General features: G+C 38.8%; 1 protein-coding gene across 3 annotated transcripts in view; it reads left to right on the top strand.

Moving 5' to 3' along the window:
• The window catches only part of VPS13B (vacuolar protein sorting 13 homolog B), a 410777-nt gene that overhangs the window by 106040 nt on the left and 285293 nt on the right, over positions 1–19444 (top strand). For all 3 annotated transcript variants that reach the window (XM_056853998.1, XM_056853999.1, XM_056854000.1), the window contains exons 17-18: positions 16576–16710; positions 17972–18145. In XM_056853998.1, the coding sequence (XP_056709976.1) occupies positions 16576–16710; positions 17972–18145 (309 nt within the window). The remainder of the gene's footprint in view (positions 1–16575; positions 16711–17971; positions 18146–19444) is intronic.

Genomic DNA, 19444 nt, shown 5'->3' with positions numbered 1-19444 from the left:
GCCATCGTCTTCCCTATTACTATGTATGGGTGTGAAAGCTGGACAGTGAAGAAAGCTGATAGGAAGAAAATAGATTCCTTTGAAATGTGGTGTTGGAGGAGAGTGTTACGGATTCCGTGGACTGCCCAAAAAACAAATCAGTGGGTTCTAGATCAAATCAAGCCTGAACTGACCCTAGAAGCTAAAATGACTAAACTGAGGCTATTGTATTTTGGTCACGTCATGAGACGACAAGAGTCACTGGAAAAGACAGTCATGGTGGGAAAAGTTGAGGGCAGCAGGAAAAGAGGAAGACCCAACAAGAGATGGATTGACTCAATAAAGGAAGCCACAGCCTTCAATTTGCAAGATCTGAGCAAAGCTGTCAAAGGTAGGACATTTTGGAGGACTTTCATTCATAGGGTCGCCATGAGTCGGAAGCAACTTGACGGCACTTAACACACACACACACACACACACACACACACACACACACACACACACAAAACGTAAGCACTAGAGTCTGGATTTTCAGTGTGTGTTTAGCCATTTTTATCTTGCTTAGGATTATTAATGTATCTTTTTAAATAACTTGTATGTGGCTAAATTCACATAAATGACAGACTCTAGAGTGGTAAACCTATAGACTAGCAGCACACCACTCAAATTATAGGCCTTTTTCTACCAGACAGAATGGAGACCTTGCAAGTGATATTACAAGTTTTGTATGTAGTGTGGTTGCATTGCAAGTGTTCCTGAGAGTAATGTGGGTAACAATCTTAGTGTGATGCATTTCAATATTGAATTAATTTTTAAAGGAATGTCTGCTTCTAGTTTTGAAGATAATACTGTATTTAATGTATGCACGGCATATGAGAATGATTATGGAAATAAGGGTGTGGGATCTGAGCTCCATTTTCAGTTTGTAATGTAGTACAGCTTCTGTTAAAGACCCATGTAATTTAACACCTCTCCTAATAGAGATATTAATGTTCTTCTTAAGGTAATGATCTCTTCCATCTAGGAATGTCTCTTCATGGGCAAGATAATTCCATTTGTAGCCATAGATAAATTGCATGGATGGTTCCTTTGTCAAGTGATTTTGACATACTACTTCCAATTCCTTATCATTGCTTGTGACAAAACTGTTTCGGTTTTGACTTCTGCTTTGAAATGTGGCCTGTCAGGTCTTCCTTTTGAAAGGGGCATTGGTATCTGTTTTTCTTACGGAATAAAGTGGTTTAAATACGGTTTTAACGTTTAAAAAAACATCATCATCATTTATTTATTACGGTCAAAAACCAGCTTACACAAAAGAAATATCATAAATAATTTAAAAATGTCTAGTATTTGATCAAGTAAAACGAAAATTTAGTTACAACAACTCTTGGTAAAATGGTCTGTTTAACATAAAAGACATTATGACAGCTTCTTCTGCCTTATTACACATGCCCTGGCACAGAATCTCGCAACCTGATAGGTAATATCTTTAACACGATCATCTTATAACAAAGTAGTAGTCTATCTCTATCTGGGAAGCTAGACAAAATTGGATTGATGAACATTTTACGTATGTCTTGATAAAATGGGCAGTATAAAAGAACATGTTCAACTGTTTCTACTCTGGTTTCTCTTCAGATCGTATAAAAAAAACGTTGAGAACAAAAGAGTCAAGGCACTTACAATTTCATCCAAAATATGGAAATTGTAAGTTAAGGCTGTCACCTTAACTTGCATTTCATGTAAACTGTGCCAATGCCCTTGACTTATAACTTAGCTCCATCCAGGTACAATTTCCTTTGCTCTTTTAGATTTTTTTTTTCCAGATCAGCTTTTCTATTGCATACATTTTTTCTCATGGGCATTTCATGTCAGTAACTTCAACATGTAATCACATCCTTATTCAACATTTATATGGCACCAAGCTCACAATTCTTCCTGCACTCCCAGCCTTTGAAAGAAAAGATTGGAAAGCACAAAAGGAAAATATTGCTACATGAAGCCCAAATTGAAACATACGTGAAGTGTCAGAATGCACAAAATCCAAAATGTTTATATGGCTGAGAAGTTGAAATGGCTGGATGTATGATTCCTTTTTGCATACATTCCAATGTTAATGTGTGTCAGAGCAATCCTGGGACACTACCATCTATGCATTTGTTTAGATTAGGTCCCGGTTATTCAGGGGGAGGAACCAACTGCTGAACCTAGGACCTGGGTTCATACAATGTTGGTTTAATGAGGTCTGAATGTAAGTTTGACCTTTACCATCATAATGACCAAAACAGCTTTAATTCAACCATAGATTAAGGGCATAATTCTAAGTGTTTGAAATAACCCTTGCCTTAGATTTTCCATGTTACTAAAAAGTAGTTGCTTGCTATTATATTAATTATATACAGTTAAAATATATTTTGGTGACATACAGTTGCAGTTTTTCAGTACATCAATTAAAGCAAATTGAAACACAGTGCTGGTGAACGAACATACTGTGAAGTAAGACTGCATACCAGTTTCCATTGTGTCTAGCGGATTTTAATAACATCATTGTTTTATTCAGTTTTTATCCTGCTGATCTTTTCTCCGCATACATGAATGCATTCAAGCGCAAATCCATGAATGTTATAACTGAAGTGTGTAGAAACAAAAAAAGATTAACTTTTTATTATTCCTTTGCATTAAAGTAATGCAAACTCAAAACAGTGGTAGTACACTGATTTAATTACTAAGAGATGCTAGAGATAGTATTTACTGGAGGCAAAGAAGTTCTCAAAGATTAAGAAGTTGTGTAGGTTCCAAATAAGTAACAGAGCACACATTTCGCTAACATAAGACATGGCTTAATTTCATTAACTGTGGTCTAATATGTTGTGCATCCCACTCTTGGTAAACCACAGTGGCATTTACTGGCTATTGCTTCAAAGCACTACTGTTTTTCATCCATTTTCATTGACCAAATGTGTCATAGCAGCATTAACTGAAGTCTGGAAAATAGTTCTCAAGGCTTTTGTTTTAATGAAAAATTTAACATGTAGTGCACTTGCTGATATAATCAAGTCAGTGGAATTTTCAAAAATCTTTACTTAATGTTTTTTTTTAGTATGAAGCAATAATGTTTTACGAAGTAGCTTTTGAAAAGCACTCATTGAAGTAAAGCGCAGACGGATTAGAAGGGTCTGTTTGTTACAGCCATCAGCAGTGATCATGATATACTATTACAATCACCCTGTAAAATAGCCTATATTTAAAAAAAAATGGAAAAGAGAAGTTGTGGTAGAAGGGGAAGCATCCATATATGTTATGCCTGTAAGAGGTCTGGAGCCTCTTATGCCCTGAGATTGTTTCTCCAGCTGTCTTGGTGAACATTCGTTTTCAGTCTGCAGACTTCTGTAGCTTTGACTTAGCTTTCATTTCAACTTTGTTTAAAGTAATTATGGTTATGATGACTAGAGAGAGATTTAATTATGATGTTTCCCAGACTCCTATTCTAAAAGAATACATTCAAGAAATAAACAATTTATGAAATGCTTCCACTTTTGCACTTTTTTTTGAGAGGATAATACAGGCAGGCCCACTTTCCCAACTCAGCTACCGCTGTCCTGCCTGCCATCTTCTAGCACTTCTGTGTCTTTGCTGAATGGTCTGGCCTGTTCAGCAGATAAGGTTGGGGACAGTCTTCTCTCTGTTGCTTCTTCACGTCTTGTATTCTTTCTAACGAGCTCAGGAGTAAACTACACATTATGTTGGGAATGTTATGATCAGATCACGTGATCTGTACTTGAAAAAAAGCAAATAGACAACCAAAAAAGGGGAGAAAAACTCAACCAGAAAAATACAGGGAACCTAAGGGTTGAGCTGGAAACTAAAAATTCTTATAAAGTATTTGGTGTACACAATAAAATGGATCAAAACACTGGGCCTGGAATAAAGGCTACATATAAAACTACCAGTATAAACTGTTACAAAAATAATCACCACCATTGATGATATACACAATATAAATGACCAATAGGCCATACACATTTTGGCCTCTTGGGCCTGCCTCAGTGGTCAAATTATATAAAACGTGATTATTAAAAACTCATCCAGAAAGGCACTTTACAAGGTATTATGTCAGAAATTTATAAACTTTATGTCCTGCGTGGCTGGATGTAAATTAATAACACTTGATTGTAGGTCCTTCAGCACGGTAATTTGCTCAAACAAGTATCTGGTGCAAAAAGCTTTGTTTCCAGATGTGTTGTAGCATCAACAAGTGACAAAATATATTTGATTATTTTTATTGTGTGCACCAAATAAATATATTGTGGTCAAATTATATAAAACGTGATTATTAAAAACACATCCAGAAAGGCACTTTACAAGGTATTATGTCAGAAATTTATAAACTTTATGTCCTGTGTGGCTGGATGTAAATTAATAACACTTGATTGTAGGTCCTTCAGCATGGTAATTTGCTCAAACAAGTATCTGGTTCAAAAAACTTTGTTTCCAGATGTGTTGTAACATCAACAAGTGACAAAATATATTTGATTATTTTTATTGTGTGCACCAAATAAATATATTACTTTATAAGAATTTTTACATTCCTGCTCAACCCTTAGGTTCCCTTTTAAAAAGCAGCCACAGTGATTGGAAGTTTGGGATCAGTGATGGATCTGAGCATGAAAATTAAAAAAAAAAAACAGGCCATTTCCTTCAGAACTTGGGAGGGGGAATTAAAGACAAATGCCCCGATCCAAATCCCTCTCAATGGCTGCTTTACACTCATACAATAGCCTCTATTAAAAAGCCTCTGTTGGAGAATGGGTGAGGTGCCAGAAGATTGGAGGTGGGCTGATCTTGTTCCCATCTTCAAGAAGGGAAAAAAGGAGGATCTGGGTAACTGCTGACTTGTCAGCTTGACGTCTATACCTGGAAAAGTTTTAGAACAAATCATTAAACAGTCAGTCCTTGAACTTTTAGAAAGGATGGCTGGGATTACTAAGAGTCAGCACGGGTTTCTCAAGAACAAGTCATGTCAGACTAAACTCATCTGTTTTTTTTGAGAAAGTTACTACCTTGCTGGATCAGGGGGATTCTGTGGGAGATAGATTATCTTGATTTTGGTAAGGCCTTTGTTGACAAGTTGGTAAAATGTGGTTTAGATCCTATTACTGTTAGGTGGATCTGTAACTGGTTGACAGGTCGCACCCAAGAGTGCTTGTTAATGATTTCTTCATCCTCTTGGAGAGGAATGACTAGTGGAGTACCTCAGGGATCTGTCATGGGACCTGTGTTGTTCAGCATCTTTATAAATGATTTGGATGAAAGATGCTTATTAAATTTGCAGATGATACTCGATTGGGAGGGTAGCAAATACGGTAGAAGACAGAGCCAGGATACAGGGTGATCTTGACAGGCTAGAAAATTGGGCTAAAATTGATAAAATGAATTTTAACGGAGATAAATGTAAAGTTCTGCATTTAGGTAGGAAAAATCAAATGCATAATTATAGGATGGGGGAGACTTGTCTTGGTGAGTAGTATGTGTGAAAAGTATCTAGGGGTCTTGGTAGACCATACAGTGAACATGAGTCAGCAGTGTAATGCAGTAGCTAAAAAGGCAAATGTGTAAAGTGGTATCACTTTACTATGATCTGGTTAGACCTCACCTAGAGTATTTTGTTCAGTTTTGGTCACTACAATTTAAGAAGGATGTAGACAAGCTAGAACGTATCCAGGGGAGGGCAACAAAGATGGTGAGGAGTCTGAAGACAAGTCCTATGAGGAAAGGTTGAAGGAGATCAGTATGTTTGTCCTGGAGAATAATGACTGAGAGGTGATAGGATAACCATCTTCAGGTACTGAGAGGTGATAGGATAACCATCTTCAGGTACTTGAAGGGCTGTCATATAGAAGATGGTGCGGAGTTGTTTTCTATTGCTCCAGAAGGTCAGACTAGAACCAATGGGTTGAAATTAAATAAAAAGAGGAAGAACTTTCGGACAGTTAGAGGCGGTACCTCAGTGGAGCAGGCTTCCTTGTTCCACTGAGGTGGTGGGCTTTCCTTCTTTGGAGGTTTTTAAGCAGAGGCAAGATGTCAGCAATTCTGATTCTGTGAACTTAGGCAGATCATGAGAAGGGGGGCAGGAAGGGTTGCGTCAGTGTTTGTCCAGGGAAATGCCAATTGACCCTTTGGGGTCAGGAAGCAATTTTCCTCCAGGCCAGATTGGCCAGGGATCCTGGAGGATTTTTGTTGGCCATCTTCTGGGCATGGAGTAGGGGTCACTGGGGTGTAGGGTGAGGCAGTTGTGAATTTCCTGCATTGTGCAGGGAGTTGGACTAGATGACCCTGGTGGTCCATTCAAACTCTACAATTCTGTGGGGAGGAAAAGGAAATGAGAAGTTGTGGAAGAAGGAGAAGCATGGATCCTGTGCTATAGTTTGACCCTGAACTTCTGGAAAATCTGGTATGTGTGTATTCTGACTTCATCCTTTCTGTTGAAGAACATGCCTTATTTCCTTCTTTCTACTGATTTAATATTCTTCTTAAATGCCTGCTAATAAGCTGGGATTCCAGTGGTGGTTTCCATCTTTCATTGTTAGGTGGTCATATTCATTTCTTCCTCTTCCTCCCCCCAAATTTTGTTGTTGTTGTTGCCTACTAAATTATATCATGTTTTGACCTTCATTGGGCCCTCCCCAAACTTAGCCACTCTGTTTGATGTGAATTTGCCTGCACACATCTTGTAGTGATGAAATGTGATCTCTATTCAGCTTAGAGAGTGTTTAGTGCCTTCTGCTTGTGCATTGTACAGACACTGCAGATGAGAAGAACATTAAATAGATGTTGAGAGTGTGTTAAGGCACTGTTGAAGACTTAACCCAAAGTATACTGGGGAAAATCCCAAATCACTTGTTCTTTTGTTAGCTGCACTGGACAGTTCTTCTGATCAAATTATATCAAAATATCTAAACATATTAAAAATCAGAAACTTTTCTTTCAAGCACTAATTTTCATTAAGGAACTGAGTATACAAATAATAGTAAGGCAGTAAAATGTGTGGAAGAAATCTCTCAAACAATTGTTAACTGTTAAGTGCAAGTTAGAGCCACAGGTAGGGCAAAGAGGAATATATTTAGGCTTTGGAAAATTATAAAGAGGGATGAATACAAATGAGATTTTCATTACATAATGGACGTCATTCTTATAGATGAACAGTAAAACTAAGTGGTAGGTAAAATTTCGGTAAAGAAATTAAAACTCGTAGATGGGATCACAGTACACATCATTTCATCTGCACCCAGTTAAAGAGGACCACTCCTGCTGAGTACATTCTCAGAATGACTTCCTGAGCAATAGATGTGAATACCAGAAATTTGACTGGAATACCAGGACGCCAGCCAATGTTTAGCAGGCATACTTGCTAGCTGCATTCCTAAATGGGAGCACTGTTTTCCTTATTGTGGCCATTCTCACCACAGCTGTTTGCCAGTCTTTGTGCAGCCATGTCATAAGCAGAGCCAATGGGGTGGGGGGCAGGATGGCCATTTGGTCTCTGCCTCACATTTAGAGACTTTCTAGTTTCTTTGTTTTTGGTATTTGATAAGCTTTGCAACTTGTTTTTATGTGTAATGCTTGTCTTATTTTTTTTGTTTGTTTTTTACTATTATAACCCTGCTCTAAGATAATTTTTTCAGACTTGTAAAACCATTTTATATATGACATTAGGAACATAGTGAAATCTTGTGTGCATCTCCACACGGGGTCATAGTATGTGAAAAATACGGTGGAAAGTGCCATCAAGTCGCAGCCGACTTATGGAATCCCTATAGGGTTTTCAGGGCAAGAGACTAGCAGAGGTAGTTTGCCATTGCCTGCCTCTGCGTAACAACTGTGGACTTCCATGATGGTCTCCCATCCAAATACTAACCAGGGCCGACCCTGCTTAGCTTCCAAGATTGACAAGATCAAGCTAACCTGGGCTATGCAAGCCAGGGCTCGGCTCCCTGAAATCATGTTTCTGGGGGCAACAGACATTCATTGACAACATACAGGCAGAGTGGGGTATGCAGTGGGAGTGGGATGTAGTGAAAATTGTCTTTCCCTCTTCTGCAAATGGAAATGTCATTTCATCTGAGGAACTGCATGGTTGGATATCCCCCCACTATGTACTAGAGAGACGGCAAGGCCAGATCCTGCCAGGAATGATCAGTGCTGGCATGGCAGTTGCTGTGTAACGAGCTACATTATGACATCTTGTGTAGCCACTGTTGTTATGGTCCTCTTCTTCTGCATAACAATCAAGGAATAGTAACCTATGAGGCAGTCCACTATCTCCCTATGTTGTTTTATGGAGATGGAATACTGTAGAAGTCTCATGTACTTGGGGCAGGGTGGACCCTGGAGGTTTTTTTCCACTTAACTGCCTTCTCTTAAGAGGATAAGCAGGCAATATTTCACAGGTTGAGGAGGTACATATTGACTCAGCTGCCTTCCTTAAAAAGTGCCCTAAATTTTGGCCTTGGAGGCTGGAAATTTTTAGGCAATTTTGTAATTGCCAGATTCGAGTCTGAATTCAAAGCTGTGAAAATTTGCATAATTACATTATACCAATTTGAAACTTACACTAGAAATTTCTCTTTAATTTGATGTCATGCATACCCCTGAATGTTTGCTTTATGCTATCCTCTTTTTGGCAGCTTAAATAAAATGCACAAGCCTTTTGAATAAGTCACTTGATTGTATAGAACAGAAAAGCGAAAATATTACATAATTACTGCAAATGTGGCAAAATATAGTATAACTAATAAGAGGTTTCACAATATACTTATTTTAACTGATTCCAGTGATTGGTGCCTCTGAACGCCAATACAAATAATGGTAACATCTGTCAAAAACCAACCACTAGCATGAAACCCTTTTAACATTTTGCACATAATAAACTATTTTATATATAAACTACCTTATTGTTTATATTACAAACTGAAAAATATTCAGTTCTTTTTCCAGAATTCTAACAAAAACTTTAATAAGGTAGACATTGCATTAAAAAAATATGACACAATCCAGCAGTTATTTCGTAAGGCCAGCATAATCATAAATTTGCCATCCATGCTTTTCCAAAAATACTAACCCATATTGTTCTCTCTGGACCTGTTGCAGGGATGATTAATCCAGCTGCTGAGGTCTCCCTTTATGCGTTTGATGGAACACTTGGCTTGGTAGGCTACAGCTGTGTGTTTATGTGCAGCGCACACCTGCAGGGCCCTGACAAATAGCTGTAGTATGCACGGTATACAAAATTACCCTGGCAGCGCTGCAAATAAGCAAGTTTCTGTTTTTTGAAGTCCATATGTGTGAGAGCTTGAGATGCCAGCTGGGGTATTTATGTTGCATTGCACAGATGTAAAACTGCCAACTGATTTTTATACCAAATAAAGGCTAATCGTTTTATACATACTTGGTGTCAGAGTTATGAAGTGGTGCGTAAGAATGTTCTCACGACTTAAGCGTCTTTTAAAATAAAAGCTGTCCTTTAAAAAATGCTTTTAAGCATGTGTGAGAAGAAAAATAAGGGCAAAAATAGACTGTCATTGTTTACATGGATACTATAATAAAGTGTCTCAAAAACGGCTTATTATTAACAATGTATAGTTATTAGGTGCAAATAATGATAAGGGTTTGATTTATTGTATGCATATCCAGTATATTATGGAAGCTTTTTACCTGCAGGTCACTTCATCTCTGTGTTGAATCCATTTTATGAGCTCTGAAATGTGAAAGCCAAACGTGTATTGCTACTTAACTTGAAAGCTTTGCCTTCCTGTTTTCAGGAATATAATTTGTAACAGACTGAAACCTTCAACCAGACAGACACTGCAAATGTTTGGCATTATTTTAGAAAATCAAGCTTATTAAATATTCTTTATTTTTCAGAGAACAAGATCCATATCCTTTTTTTTGAATGAGTGCATAAAACAAATATGTGTAAAAGCAGTAAAGATGGAGTCTAGCTTCTGTAGATGTTAACAGCCAAATCCCTGTTAGACACACAATGGGTTCCCATAGCGTTAAGGAAGATAAAATATATGAAGTGACTTTTTGAATAGGAGGAGAAACTTGCCTTTTAAAATACAAAAGTCCTGCTGATTGCACTGTAAGAGTTAAGGGCTGGAGTGGGGGGCAGCAGCAAAGACCCCAGCACAAACAAAAAACAAAAACAAGACCCAGAATCCAGTGATTTCTGGTGAACTGTGAAGGGATAGCCAGCAATGGGATATGATTATAATGGTAGAAAAGAAGGTCCTGGGACCAGGCAAAAAGGTGAGAACTTACAAAGGAAAACCAAAGCTGAGTCATGGTTGCAGTCAGGTAGCCCATCCAGCAGAGGCCGAGCAGGGGCTGGATGGCCATCTGTTGGGAGTGCTTTGATTGTGGGATCCTGCATGGCAGAGGGTTGGACTGGGTGGCCCTTGTGGTCTCTTCCAACCTTGTGATCTTGTGATCTTGAGTGGAGGATTAGCACAAGTCTTAGGACAAAAGGAAGAGGCAGAACTTTAATGTACTAGATAAGTTCCTCAGACACCAAGGCCAGAACCAGACATTTGGCAAACATGGGATTCCTAATCCTACTTAGTTTATGATATGTACAGTGTGAAAGGGGTGCTCAGCCCTTCTCCCACTTGCTATTTCTCCTTTAACCCCCCCCCGCTGTACTCCATTTAGTTTCACTTGGGGAGTCAGGTTGCAAAGGAGACATGGCAGATGGGGCAATATCCACTCTTTCCCCCCTCCCTCCTACTTAGTGTATCAGATGCAAACCGAGTTGGAAATTCCTTGTATGCTAACTGAAAGTCCGGTTCCACTCTATCTATGAAGGAAACAAAATGAAATAAAGTGTTGGGTACTAGAGTCCAGATATAAGTTGCTGTCTTCAGCCAGCAAGTCAATCCATAAGATCTGGAGAATTGAGCCTTGTAGATGACCTACAATTACTTATATTCTGCATATGGTAAAGGCAGTATTATGTTCCTCAGGGCATGAGTGTGTGACTGTAAAATGAGGCAGAGAACCATAATCAAAATGTGAACTTATTAAATTCAGAGATTGTGGCCATACTCACAAGAGCTGTGGTCAATACTTGGGCAGGCACCAGGTTTAGGCAGTAATTTGTAACTGAAGAACTAGGCTTCTGTTATATTGAAAAAGCACTTGTACTCTTACACCGTGAGCAAAAACTCCAACATAATTCCAAACTGTGTGTGCCATACTCTCATGCAAGTGAAGTCTGCTCCTTTAGACAGGCTTATGGCCTAGTGAAATGGAAAGGGACAAGTTTTCATGTAGTCTCTGCAGAACTAATTTAGGATCTAGAGTTTAAGCCTGGGAACTGATACTCTCCCCTTTGCCTTTGGAAGGAAAGGTCATAGTATGTCTTCATACTCCTAGAAGCAGAGAAAGCATCACATTCCTGCAAGGTGTAGTGGTTAGGAGCCAGCGTGGTGTAGTGGTTAGGAGTGGTGGACTCTAATCTGGAAAATGGGTTTGATTCCCCACTCCTCCACATGAGTGACGGACTCTAATTTGGTGAACCAGGTTGGTTTCCCCACTCCTACACATGAAGCCAGCTGGGTGACCTCGGGGCTCATCACAGCTCTCTTAGAACTCTCTCAACCCCACCTACTTCACAGGGTGTCTGTTGCGGGGAGGGGAAGGGAGGGAGATGGTAAGCTGGTTTCTCTCCTTAAAAGGTAGAGAAAATCGTCATATAAAACCATTATTATTTATTATTATTATTATTAGTAGTAGTAGTAGTAGTATTAGCATATTGAGGTATGGAATTGGAAGGAAATATTTTTATGATATGCATCATACGGCACTGTAAGTGCTTACAGAGTAAACGTAGGAGAGAATCCAAAAATTGTGAAGTCAAAGCCTTTTGGAAGGCATTAATAACTTTGCCCGGTGTTATTTTCTTGACAGATAAAATCTTGCTGTTTTCTAACTTCATTCCCTGTTTACTTCAGATCCCCCCCCCCGCCCATTTCTTTTTTAAAAACAGAACATTTGGACCCCCTGTGAGAGGTTGTACTACAAAGATGGCCAATTTAGTTAGTGACAATTTCAACACCCTTAAAACGGTTTTAACTTCAAACAGTATAGCCACCACTGCAGGTTACATGTGTACGGTTGGAAATGTGTAGTTCTTGGCTTATGCACAGATGTCTTTCAATAAGGCTGGCCAGTAATTTCTTCAAATTGCTTGGTTTATCAGCAGCACATGTCATCAATCCCAGAGTGCTCGCTCAAGTCAGGCCTCAGAATTCTTTGCTTACAGACGCAGCTGCAAACAGGTGAACAGGCAGAAAGTAATTTGTGCAGCTTGGTGGCTGTCAGACAAAAGACAGACAATCTGTGTTTTAAACAGATTGCAGGCCCTATATGAGCCAGACAAAAGGGATTTCTACAACTGCAAATAATTCCAAGGTTGACATATTTTCCTTTCTGCTATTAGGTGATTTGTTAAAATTGGAAACAATGAACATAATAAATCTACACAGAAACTGGAGATAAGATGAAAGGGGAAAAAAAGAGAGATCGCTAAATATGTTTACATCCTTATATTGAAAAGGATACAACTGGTGTTCATATAGGTTTCTTCTTGCCAAGTCAGGAAGTGGATCTTCGTAACTTAAGAAGCCAATTATATGCATATGTTTTATTGTGGCAAAAACGTCAGATTATTAGAAGAAATTATTAATAAATGACTTACTGCATTGTTACAAAGGATATTTGATTTAATCAGTATCAGGGGCATTTCATTTTTTTTTAAGTCATAGAGAATGCAAAAGTCACTATTTGTCAGCAAGAAAAACACGTATACAAATGCCAGTTGTCGTCTTTTCAACAGAAAGCAAACTAGGAAGGCAGGAGTTCCCTCAGTTGGAAAAAACAGAGGGGAGGGAGAGAGATTTGCTTAACTTTTGAACTTTATCATTCAAGTAGCATTTCTTCTGGTAGCTAACATTGCCAGATGAATATTGTATACCCATGGGTATGATAGGGTGCTGTGTGTGACCCATGCCCAAATATTTGCATTGCGTACATTCACAGAGAAGGTGAGATCACCATCTAATAAAGAATGGTTTCAATTTGTCTTGGTGAATCAAGTGGATACCGTATTTGGAGGGGGGGGGAATGCACTCATGCAGGTTGCTGTCTGCAGTCCAAATTGCTGATCAGAGAGCCTTTATACACATTGGTAATGTGCTGTGCAACATAAGCTGAAATATATTCCACAAGGGAGGAAAACGGAATAGTTTACATACGCTGTTCCTAAGTGCAATGAATATAAAACTCCATTACTCACTTTAAGCAGGTGCTTTTTATATGAGGCTTTAAAGAAATATAAAACTGCTGGTGAAATGATTGGTTTGTATAGGCACGACTTAACTTCCAGTGCTCTGACTAGATAGAGGCTAAAAAGACTCCCACAAACATTTATTTAATGCTTTTGAGAGATTAAAGGTTAATATCTTTTTGGTAGGAGAAGTTGCCATTTTGAACCGTAAATGAAAAATTACCCCATGCATTACTGTTGTAAACTTTTACTTGCCCAGCAGGTATGGTGGTTTGGATTCTGATAGGGATAAATAGAATCATTAGACATTAATTTCCAATTGTAATTTCAGTGCCTTCTTAAATTCTGTAAGCTTTCCCAATTCATCTGTGTGGTATATTTATCGGTCTGGCCCCAAGCCACCAGACCTTAATAAGGAGATAATTCAAAGTGGGTAGCCGTGTTAGTCTGTTTGTAGTAGTCAAAAAGGGCAAGAGTCCAGTAGCACCTTAAAGACTAACAAAAATATTTTCTGGTAGGGTATGAGCTTTCGTGAGCCACAGCTCACTTCTTCAGGTATCTGAAGAAGTGAGCTGTGGCTCACGAAAGCTCATACCCTACCAGAAAATATTTTTGTTAGTCTTTAAGGTGCTACTGGACTCTTGCCCTTTTTGATTAATAAGGAGAGTTCCACTTGTATCCTAATTCCACCACTTGCCTCTTATTTCCAATGCCACCTCTAGGGGGAAAGTCAAACTTGTAGGATAAACTGTCCCTTGAAAAAGTGTGCGTGTGGCTAAAAATTTCTTCAGGCTGTTCCCCCTTTTAACTTACACTGATTGCTCTGTACATAAGGCACATACTTGGAGAAGTTAAGCCTCTGTTGGAAGCTTTTCCCTAACTACCTCTCCATGTCCTCCTTAGCACTCTAACCACACACACACACACACACACACACACACACGCAAAAGGTAAATAAAAATGGAAATGTTATCAGTACTGACCAAATTAGAGGACCTTTAGGCACTGTGTGTGTTAAGTGCCGTCAAGTCACTTCCGACTCATGCTGACCCTCATGGCACTGCAGCCATGTTTAATTACATGGTTTCCTGCTGACTTTCTGCAGGAGGTATGGTTCTCTCGAAAAAGAAGTTGCTCTCATCTTTCAGTATTTTGTCCCATCGATTTTTAACAACAGATGGCCACAAGAACTTTTTTTTTTTTGGTTTTTTGCTGCAGGCTGATGATGTGCATAACTTGAATGAAGTGGTCATCCCTTTTGAGCGTCACGGAGACAGCTGCTCTTCCTCCATTTGACTATTTGACAGGCTTCTCTTGTTTCTAGAATTCATTTGATTTACTTTATTCATACTGTGCCTTTCTTCCCATTGGGGGCCCAAAGCTGCTTACATCATTCGCCTCTCCTCCATTTTATACTCACAACAGCATTGTGGGTAAGGTTAAGTTGAGGGGTGGTATGGTGGAGTGGTTAGAGTGTCAGACTAGGATCTGGGGTGACAGGGTTTGAACTTCTCACTCAACCATGGAAGCCCACCAGGTGACATTGGGCCTGTCACAATCTTTCAGCTAACCTACCCTCACAAAGTTGATGTTATGAGGATTAAGTGAAGGAGGGGGGAAATGATGCTTTAGGTACCCAATCAGGGAGAAAAGCAGGATATAAATTAAAAATAAAATGAAGAATTAGATTGTGTGGCTGGCCCAAGATCACCTAGACGTTTCTATAGCAGATAGGAGATTTGAACCAGGTTCTCCCAGATTGTAGTCCTTCAAAATCATCCCTGTAGAAAGAGATGATTCTTTACAGAAACAGATCCATTATGCTCAGTTTAACTGTGTGGGTTTTCATAGTACTTTATAGCAGTTTCATGTGAGCTACCTGCCAGCACAGAAATTTATTAACTAGATATAGAAAATCTGCATATTATCTGAAATAAGGGACACAGTCATCTTCTAGCCAGCAGTGTCAGATCTGGGAGATCAAGGTTTGAATCCAACTCTGCCATAGAAGAACTTGGGCCAGTCACACACACTTAGCCTTACCTACCTCACAGGGTGGTTGTGAAGACAAAACGGAGCAGAGAAGAGCAATGTAAACCTCTTTGGGTCCCCATAGGGAGAAAGGTGAGGTGTAAATGAAGTAAATAAATAAGTGGGGAGCTCACAAGTTATTTCTGGATGGGTAGAATCTTCCCTATTTGCCAACTAATTTTTTTCTGCTTGCCAAAGAAGTCCCCCTAAGTTTTCAGAGACCCTGACCCTGTCTGTGTACAGGCCCCTTCTCTGCCTTCATGATATGAGCTTGGCTCTGAAGTTTACTAGTAGAGGAAGTGGTTTTGTTTTCTTTTGTAGAAGAAGCTTTCATTTCAGAGATTACTGAAGTATCTCCTAGCACAAATGCAATATAGAAAGTTCAGTTTCAAGCTTGACTAATTTGTGTTTGGAATTCTGTATATGTAAGTGTGGGGCGGGGGCCTGAAAGTTGAGTCAAGTCTGCCTCTCTTGTATCTACTTTTTCTTACAGGTGCACCAACTAATTTTCCCCCTACAAATAATATAAGTAAATATTACACACTCCTGCAAGTTGCGCTTTGTGAAATAATAACAGTGGTAGTACAGCCAAGTGAAACGTGGGTGGGTATTCAGTGAGCTTTCCTGTGTGACTGCCAAAGTTCTGCGTTCCTGACCTGTTACACCCCCCACTGGTACCGTTCTAGGTCCCTCTTTGGAAAAGGCTGCCAACAAATGCAGAGTTGTGCCAAACTGTGGGGTAGCTTCCTTTTAAAGTGTACAAATGGAGGCAGAGAAAGAGACCACCAAACCTATTTCCTGTTTTGATTTTGATTTTGCTACTGTATTGAATGGTTTTTCAGTGTAATCTAAGAACATTTTGGCTAATTTTAACATGCTAAAATTGCAGGGTAACATGTCTGGAGTGTAAAATAAAAACAAAGCTGTATACACATGTAATTACCTAATTAATTTAATGTTTCACTTTGTGTTTTGATGTTTATCTTCATTAGAGTCAAACAAATTTGCATACTGTATACTTATCTGAGTATATTAAAGTATTCCTATAAAGATATTTCATTCCATCCAGAGTATAAAAGATCAGTATCACAACAAATACATCATAAGACTATCTAAAGCAGATAATTAAAGTATAATTAAATTTAAATGCTTCGGTGAAAGAAAATAAAAAAAATATTTAAATTCAGCAGGCTAGTACATTTGCAGTTTTCTTTTATTAGGTGTGAAATCTAAGAATCCCCTGCCAACTCTTGAGGGCTCAATCCAGAATGTTGAATTGAAGTACTGCAGCACATCATTGGTCAAATGCGCCTCTGGGACCATGGGATCAATAAAAATTTGTGCCAAAGCCCCAGGTATGTGCAGCTGGACCATGTAAAAGTTTATGGCCTGTGTAGGAGAATTGGCCTTGCTTTTTACAAGGAGAGTTACTGAAACAAGAATTTACTCATTGTTCCTATGAATAAGAGGTGTATTTATTTTTTTGTTTTGTTTTGTTTTTAGAAAGGAGCCAGGATGATGTGGCCCAGCATCATCAACAGTTAAAATAAGAAACCCTATTAAGGCATTTTGTTTATTACAAGGCTTAAGGTTTGAAACCAGTGCAGCTAAAAACCAAAAGCTTCATAGTTATACCAGATTACTACAGAAGGAGATGTAACAACTGAATACACTATCATGATAAAGACTTAAGCTTTAATTTAAAAGGCTGAATCGTTTTTTTTAACTATCCCTGGGAAATATTTACATTAGATACACTTTGAAGTGATTTCATCACACTTAAAAGTATAACGTATGAACACAATAAAATCTTTGAGCAATAGAACGCTCCTGTTTTAGCTATGTTTCTGTTGTTGTTGAAATATATTAAAACCAGCTTTGCCTTGAAGCCCTTATCTCATAATGCAAATTGAATTGTGTTGAAGATAGGCACCGGTATCTGTAGAATATATGTGTGATCGAATAATAGAGAAAAAAATTAATAAACCCACTGGTTGATAACACTTCTTTTTGGATAAAGGAGAAACAACAACAGCATGGCTACTTTAAATTAAGCCACCTGCTGAACTTATTCCTTAGGTATATTTTCCTGCTGTTGCTCTTGATTTCCCTCTAAGGTCCCAGTGTGTGAGGGCAGGACGCTAATTGCAACCAGACAGAGGTTCTCACTGCATGGCAGAAAGGCAACACGCAGATAAAGCCACTTTGGTGCAAAGCAAGTTGCATTGAAAGATATGTCAAGAAAGGTTGCCTTGATCAAGAAAAATTAGAATGATTAAATCAAGAAAGGTTGGCACGTTTAAGCTTGCTATGTGGTGCATTCTTCCGATTATTCACTTTGTGCCAAATTGTAGTGATGAAGATCTGCGCGTGGGTAAAGCAGGGTGAAGCGCTAGGATTGTCTTTTAGCCTATGCATAGTAATGAAGAAATCCTTCACGAAAATTGCATCTGACTAGTTTTTCTGGGAAATGTTTCTTGGGAAGTATTTGATCTTCTACGACATCATTAGATAGTATTGTCTTATTTCTTTAATGCAATGAATTTTGTAACAGTTTTGTGGAACCTACTGCACATATTCATTGAATCACACAATATGTTTTAATGATGCATTTAGGTGGTGGTGGAAAGGAGAAGCTAATCCCTTTAATTCAAGGGCCATCTGATACCAGAGACTTACACAGCAGCAAATGGCTCAATGAAAGCCGAAAGCCAGAGTCTCTGCTTGCTCCAGATTTGTTGGCCTTCACAATTCAAGTCCCTCAGCATAAGGACTACAACTATAACTCAGGTGAGTGCAGTTTTTTTTTAAAGTTATGCCCTTTTGTCTTTTTGTATCTAATATCACATTCAGTTAGTAGAGAACGTATTTATTTTCTGTATTCCATGTATTTACAAACAGGGTATTCTGTATTCCATGTATTTACATGTATTTACAAACAGTGGCTGAAATCCTATGAATCCTATGAAGTACAAAGGTATATTCCCAGATGCTGTTTTTTTCCTCACTCTCCACTTTTCCCAGCAACACTAATACCTCAAACCAAAACAAAAGATACACGTGTTCTAGTTATCTAGCCGCTTCCTTTCGGCATCTGGAGTGGCTCCATAATAAAGTAATATACAGGATACATCTCATATTTGGAAATTTGCCTGATTTGCCAAGCCATTTCCTGGGGAGGGATATGGGGGGGGATATGGGCGTAAACTAATGTAATGTTCATTTAACAGTAAACATTTTTATATATTATTTTACAAGTGTATCAGTTATAAGTATATATACAGCATTACTGAGGAAAACTGCATTTTATGGCTGTTTGCACACTCTGCGGAGGCTATCAAGCTTCCCAGAACCTCTCCTCCCACCTTTCCCTGTTTTCCCTCCCTGGCCTTGTAACCTGCCTGCAGCTGAATATTAAAGATCTACCAAAAAGAGAGAATTTACAGAATGGTTTTGCCCTTCCCACTGCAGCCTCTCCCCTCCTAAAAACTGCTTTTGAGGATTGGGAGTTGTTCCTCCACTTGTTTTGTAAGCTTTTATTCATGGAAAGAGCTTTCTCAAGTGGGGCAGGTTGATTGTTTCTGCCGTTCTTCCTTCTGAGGTCAATCCCCCATGCCATATCTGACACCGTTCCTGAGGCTCTTTGAGATTCTTTAAGATCCACCCCAAGGCTTCCTATACGTGGGAGCAGAATTCATGTCTTTTGCTTGGGATTTTTTTTCCCCCCGGCCGAATTGTTTGTAACTTATTGCCTACTAAATAAATTATGGAGTAGTGATAAAATTCTCAGTTAACATGATTTAACTGTAGCATAACTCTAGGGTGATTCTCCAGTCATGGATGCTTGTAATAGTCATTTGAACTGGCAAACAGATGTCTAGAAGGTTCAGTACAAGAATGAAATAGATTGCAACCTTATTTTATTGTACTATGCACTCCGTGTACCTGAGGCAGAAATATGCCCCAGCTTTCATTCGTTGCAGTATTGATATATTTTCCTATAGAGACGTCATCCATGTGGGGGGGGGGGGGAATATAAAGCATCACTCGGTCTTGGAGAATTATGACAAGCTTTCTGGTTTAATCTGT

This window comes from Euleptes europaea, chromosome 8 (genome assembly GCF_029931775.1).
Source record: "Euleptes europaea isolate rEulEur1 chromosome 8, rEulEur1.hap1, whole genome shotgun sequence".
Lineage (NCBI taxonomy): Eukaryota > Metazoa > Chordata > Lepidosauria > Squamata > Sphaerodactylidae > Euleptes > Euleptes europaea.
Note: the sequence above shows the minus strand (reverse complement) of the source record. Positions and strands in the feature narration are given on the sequence as shown.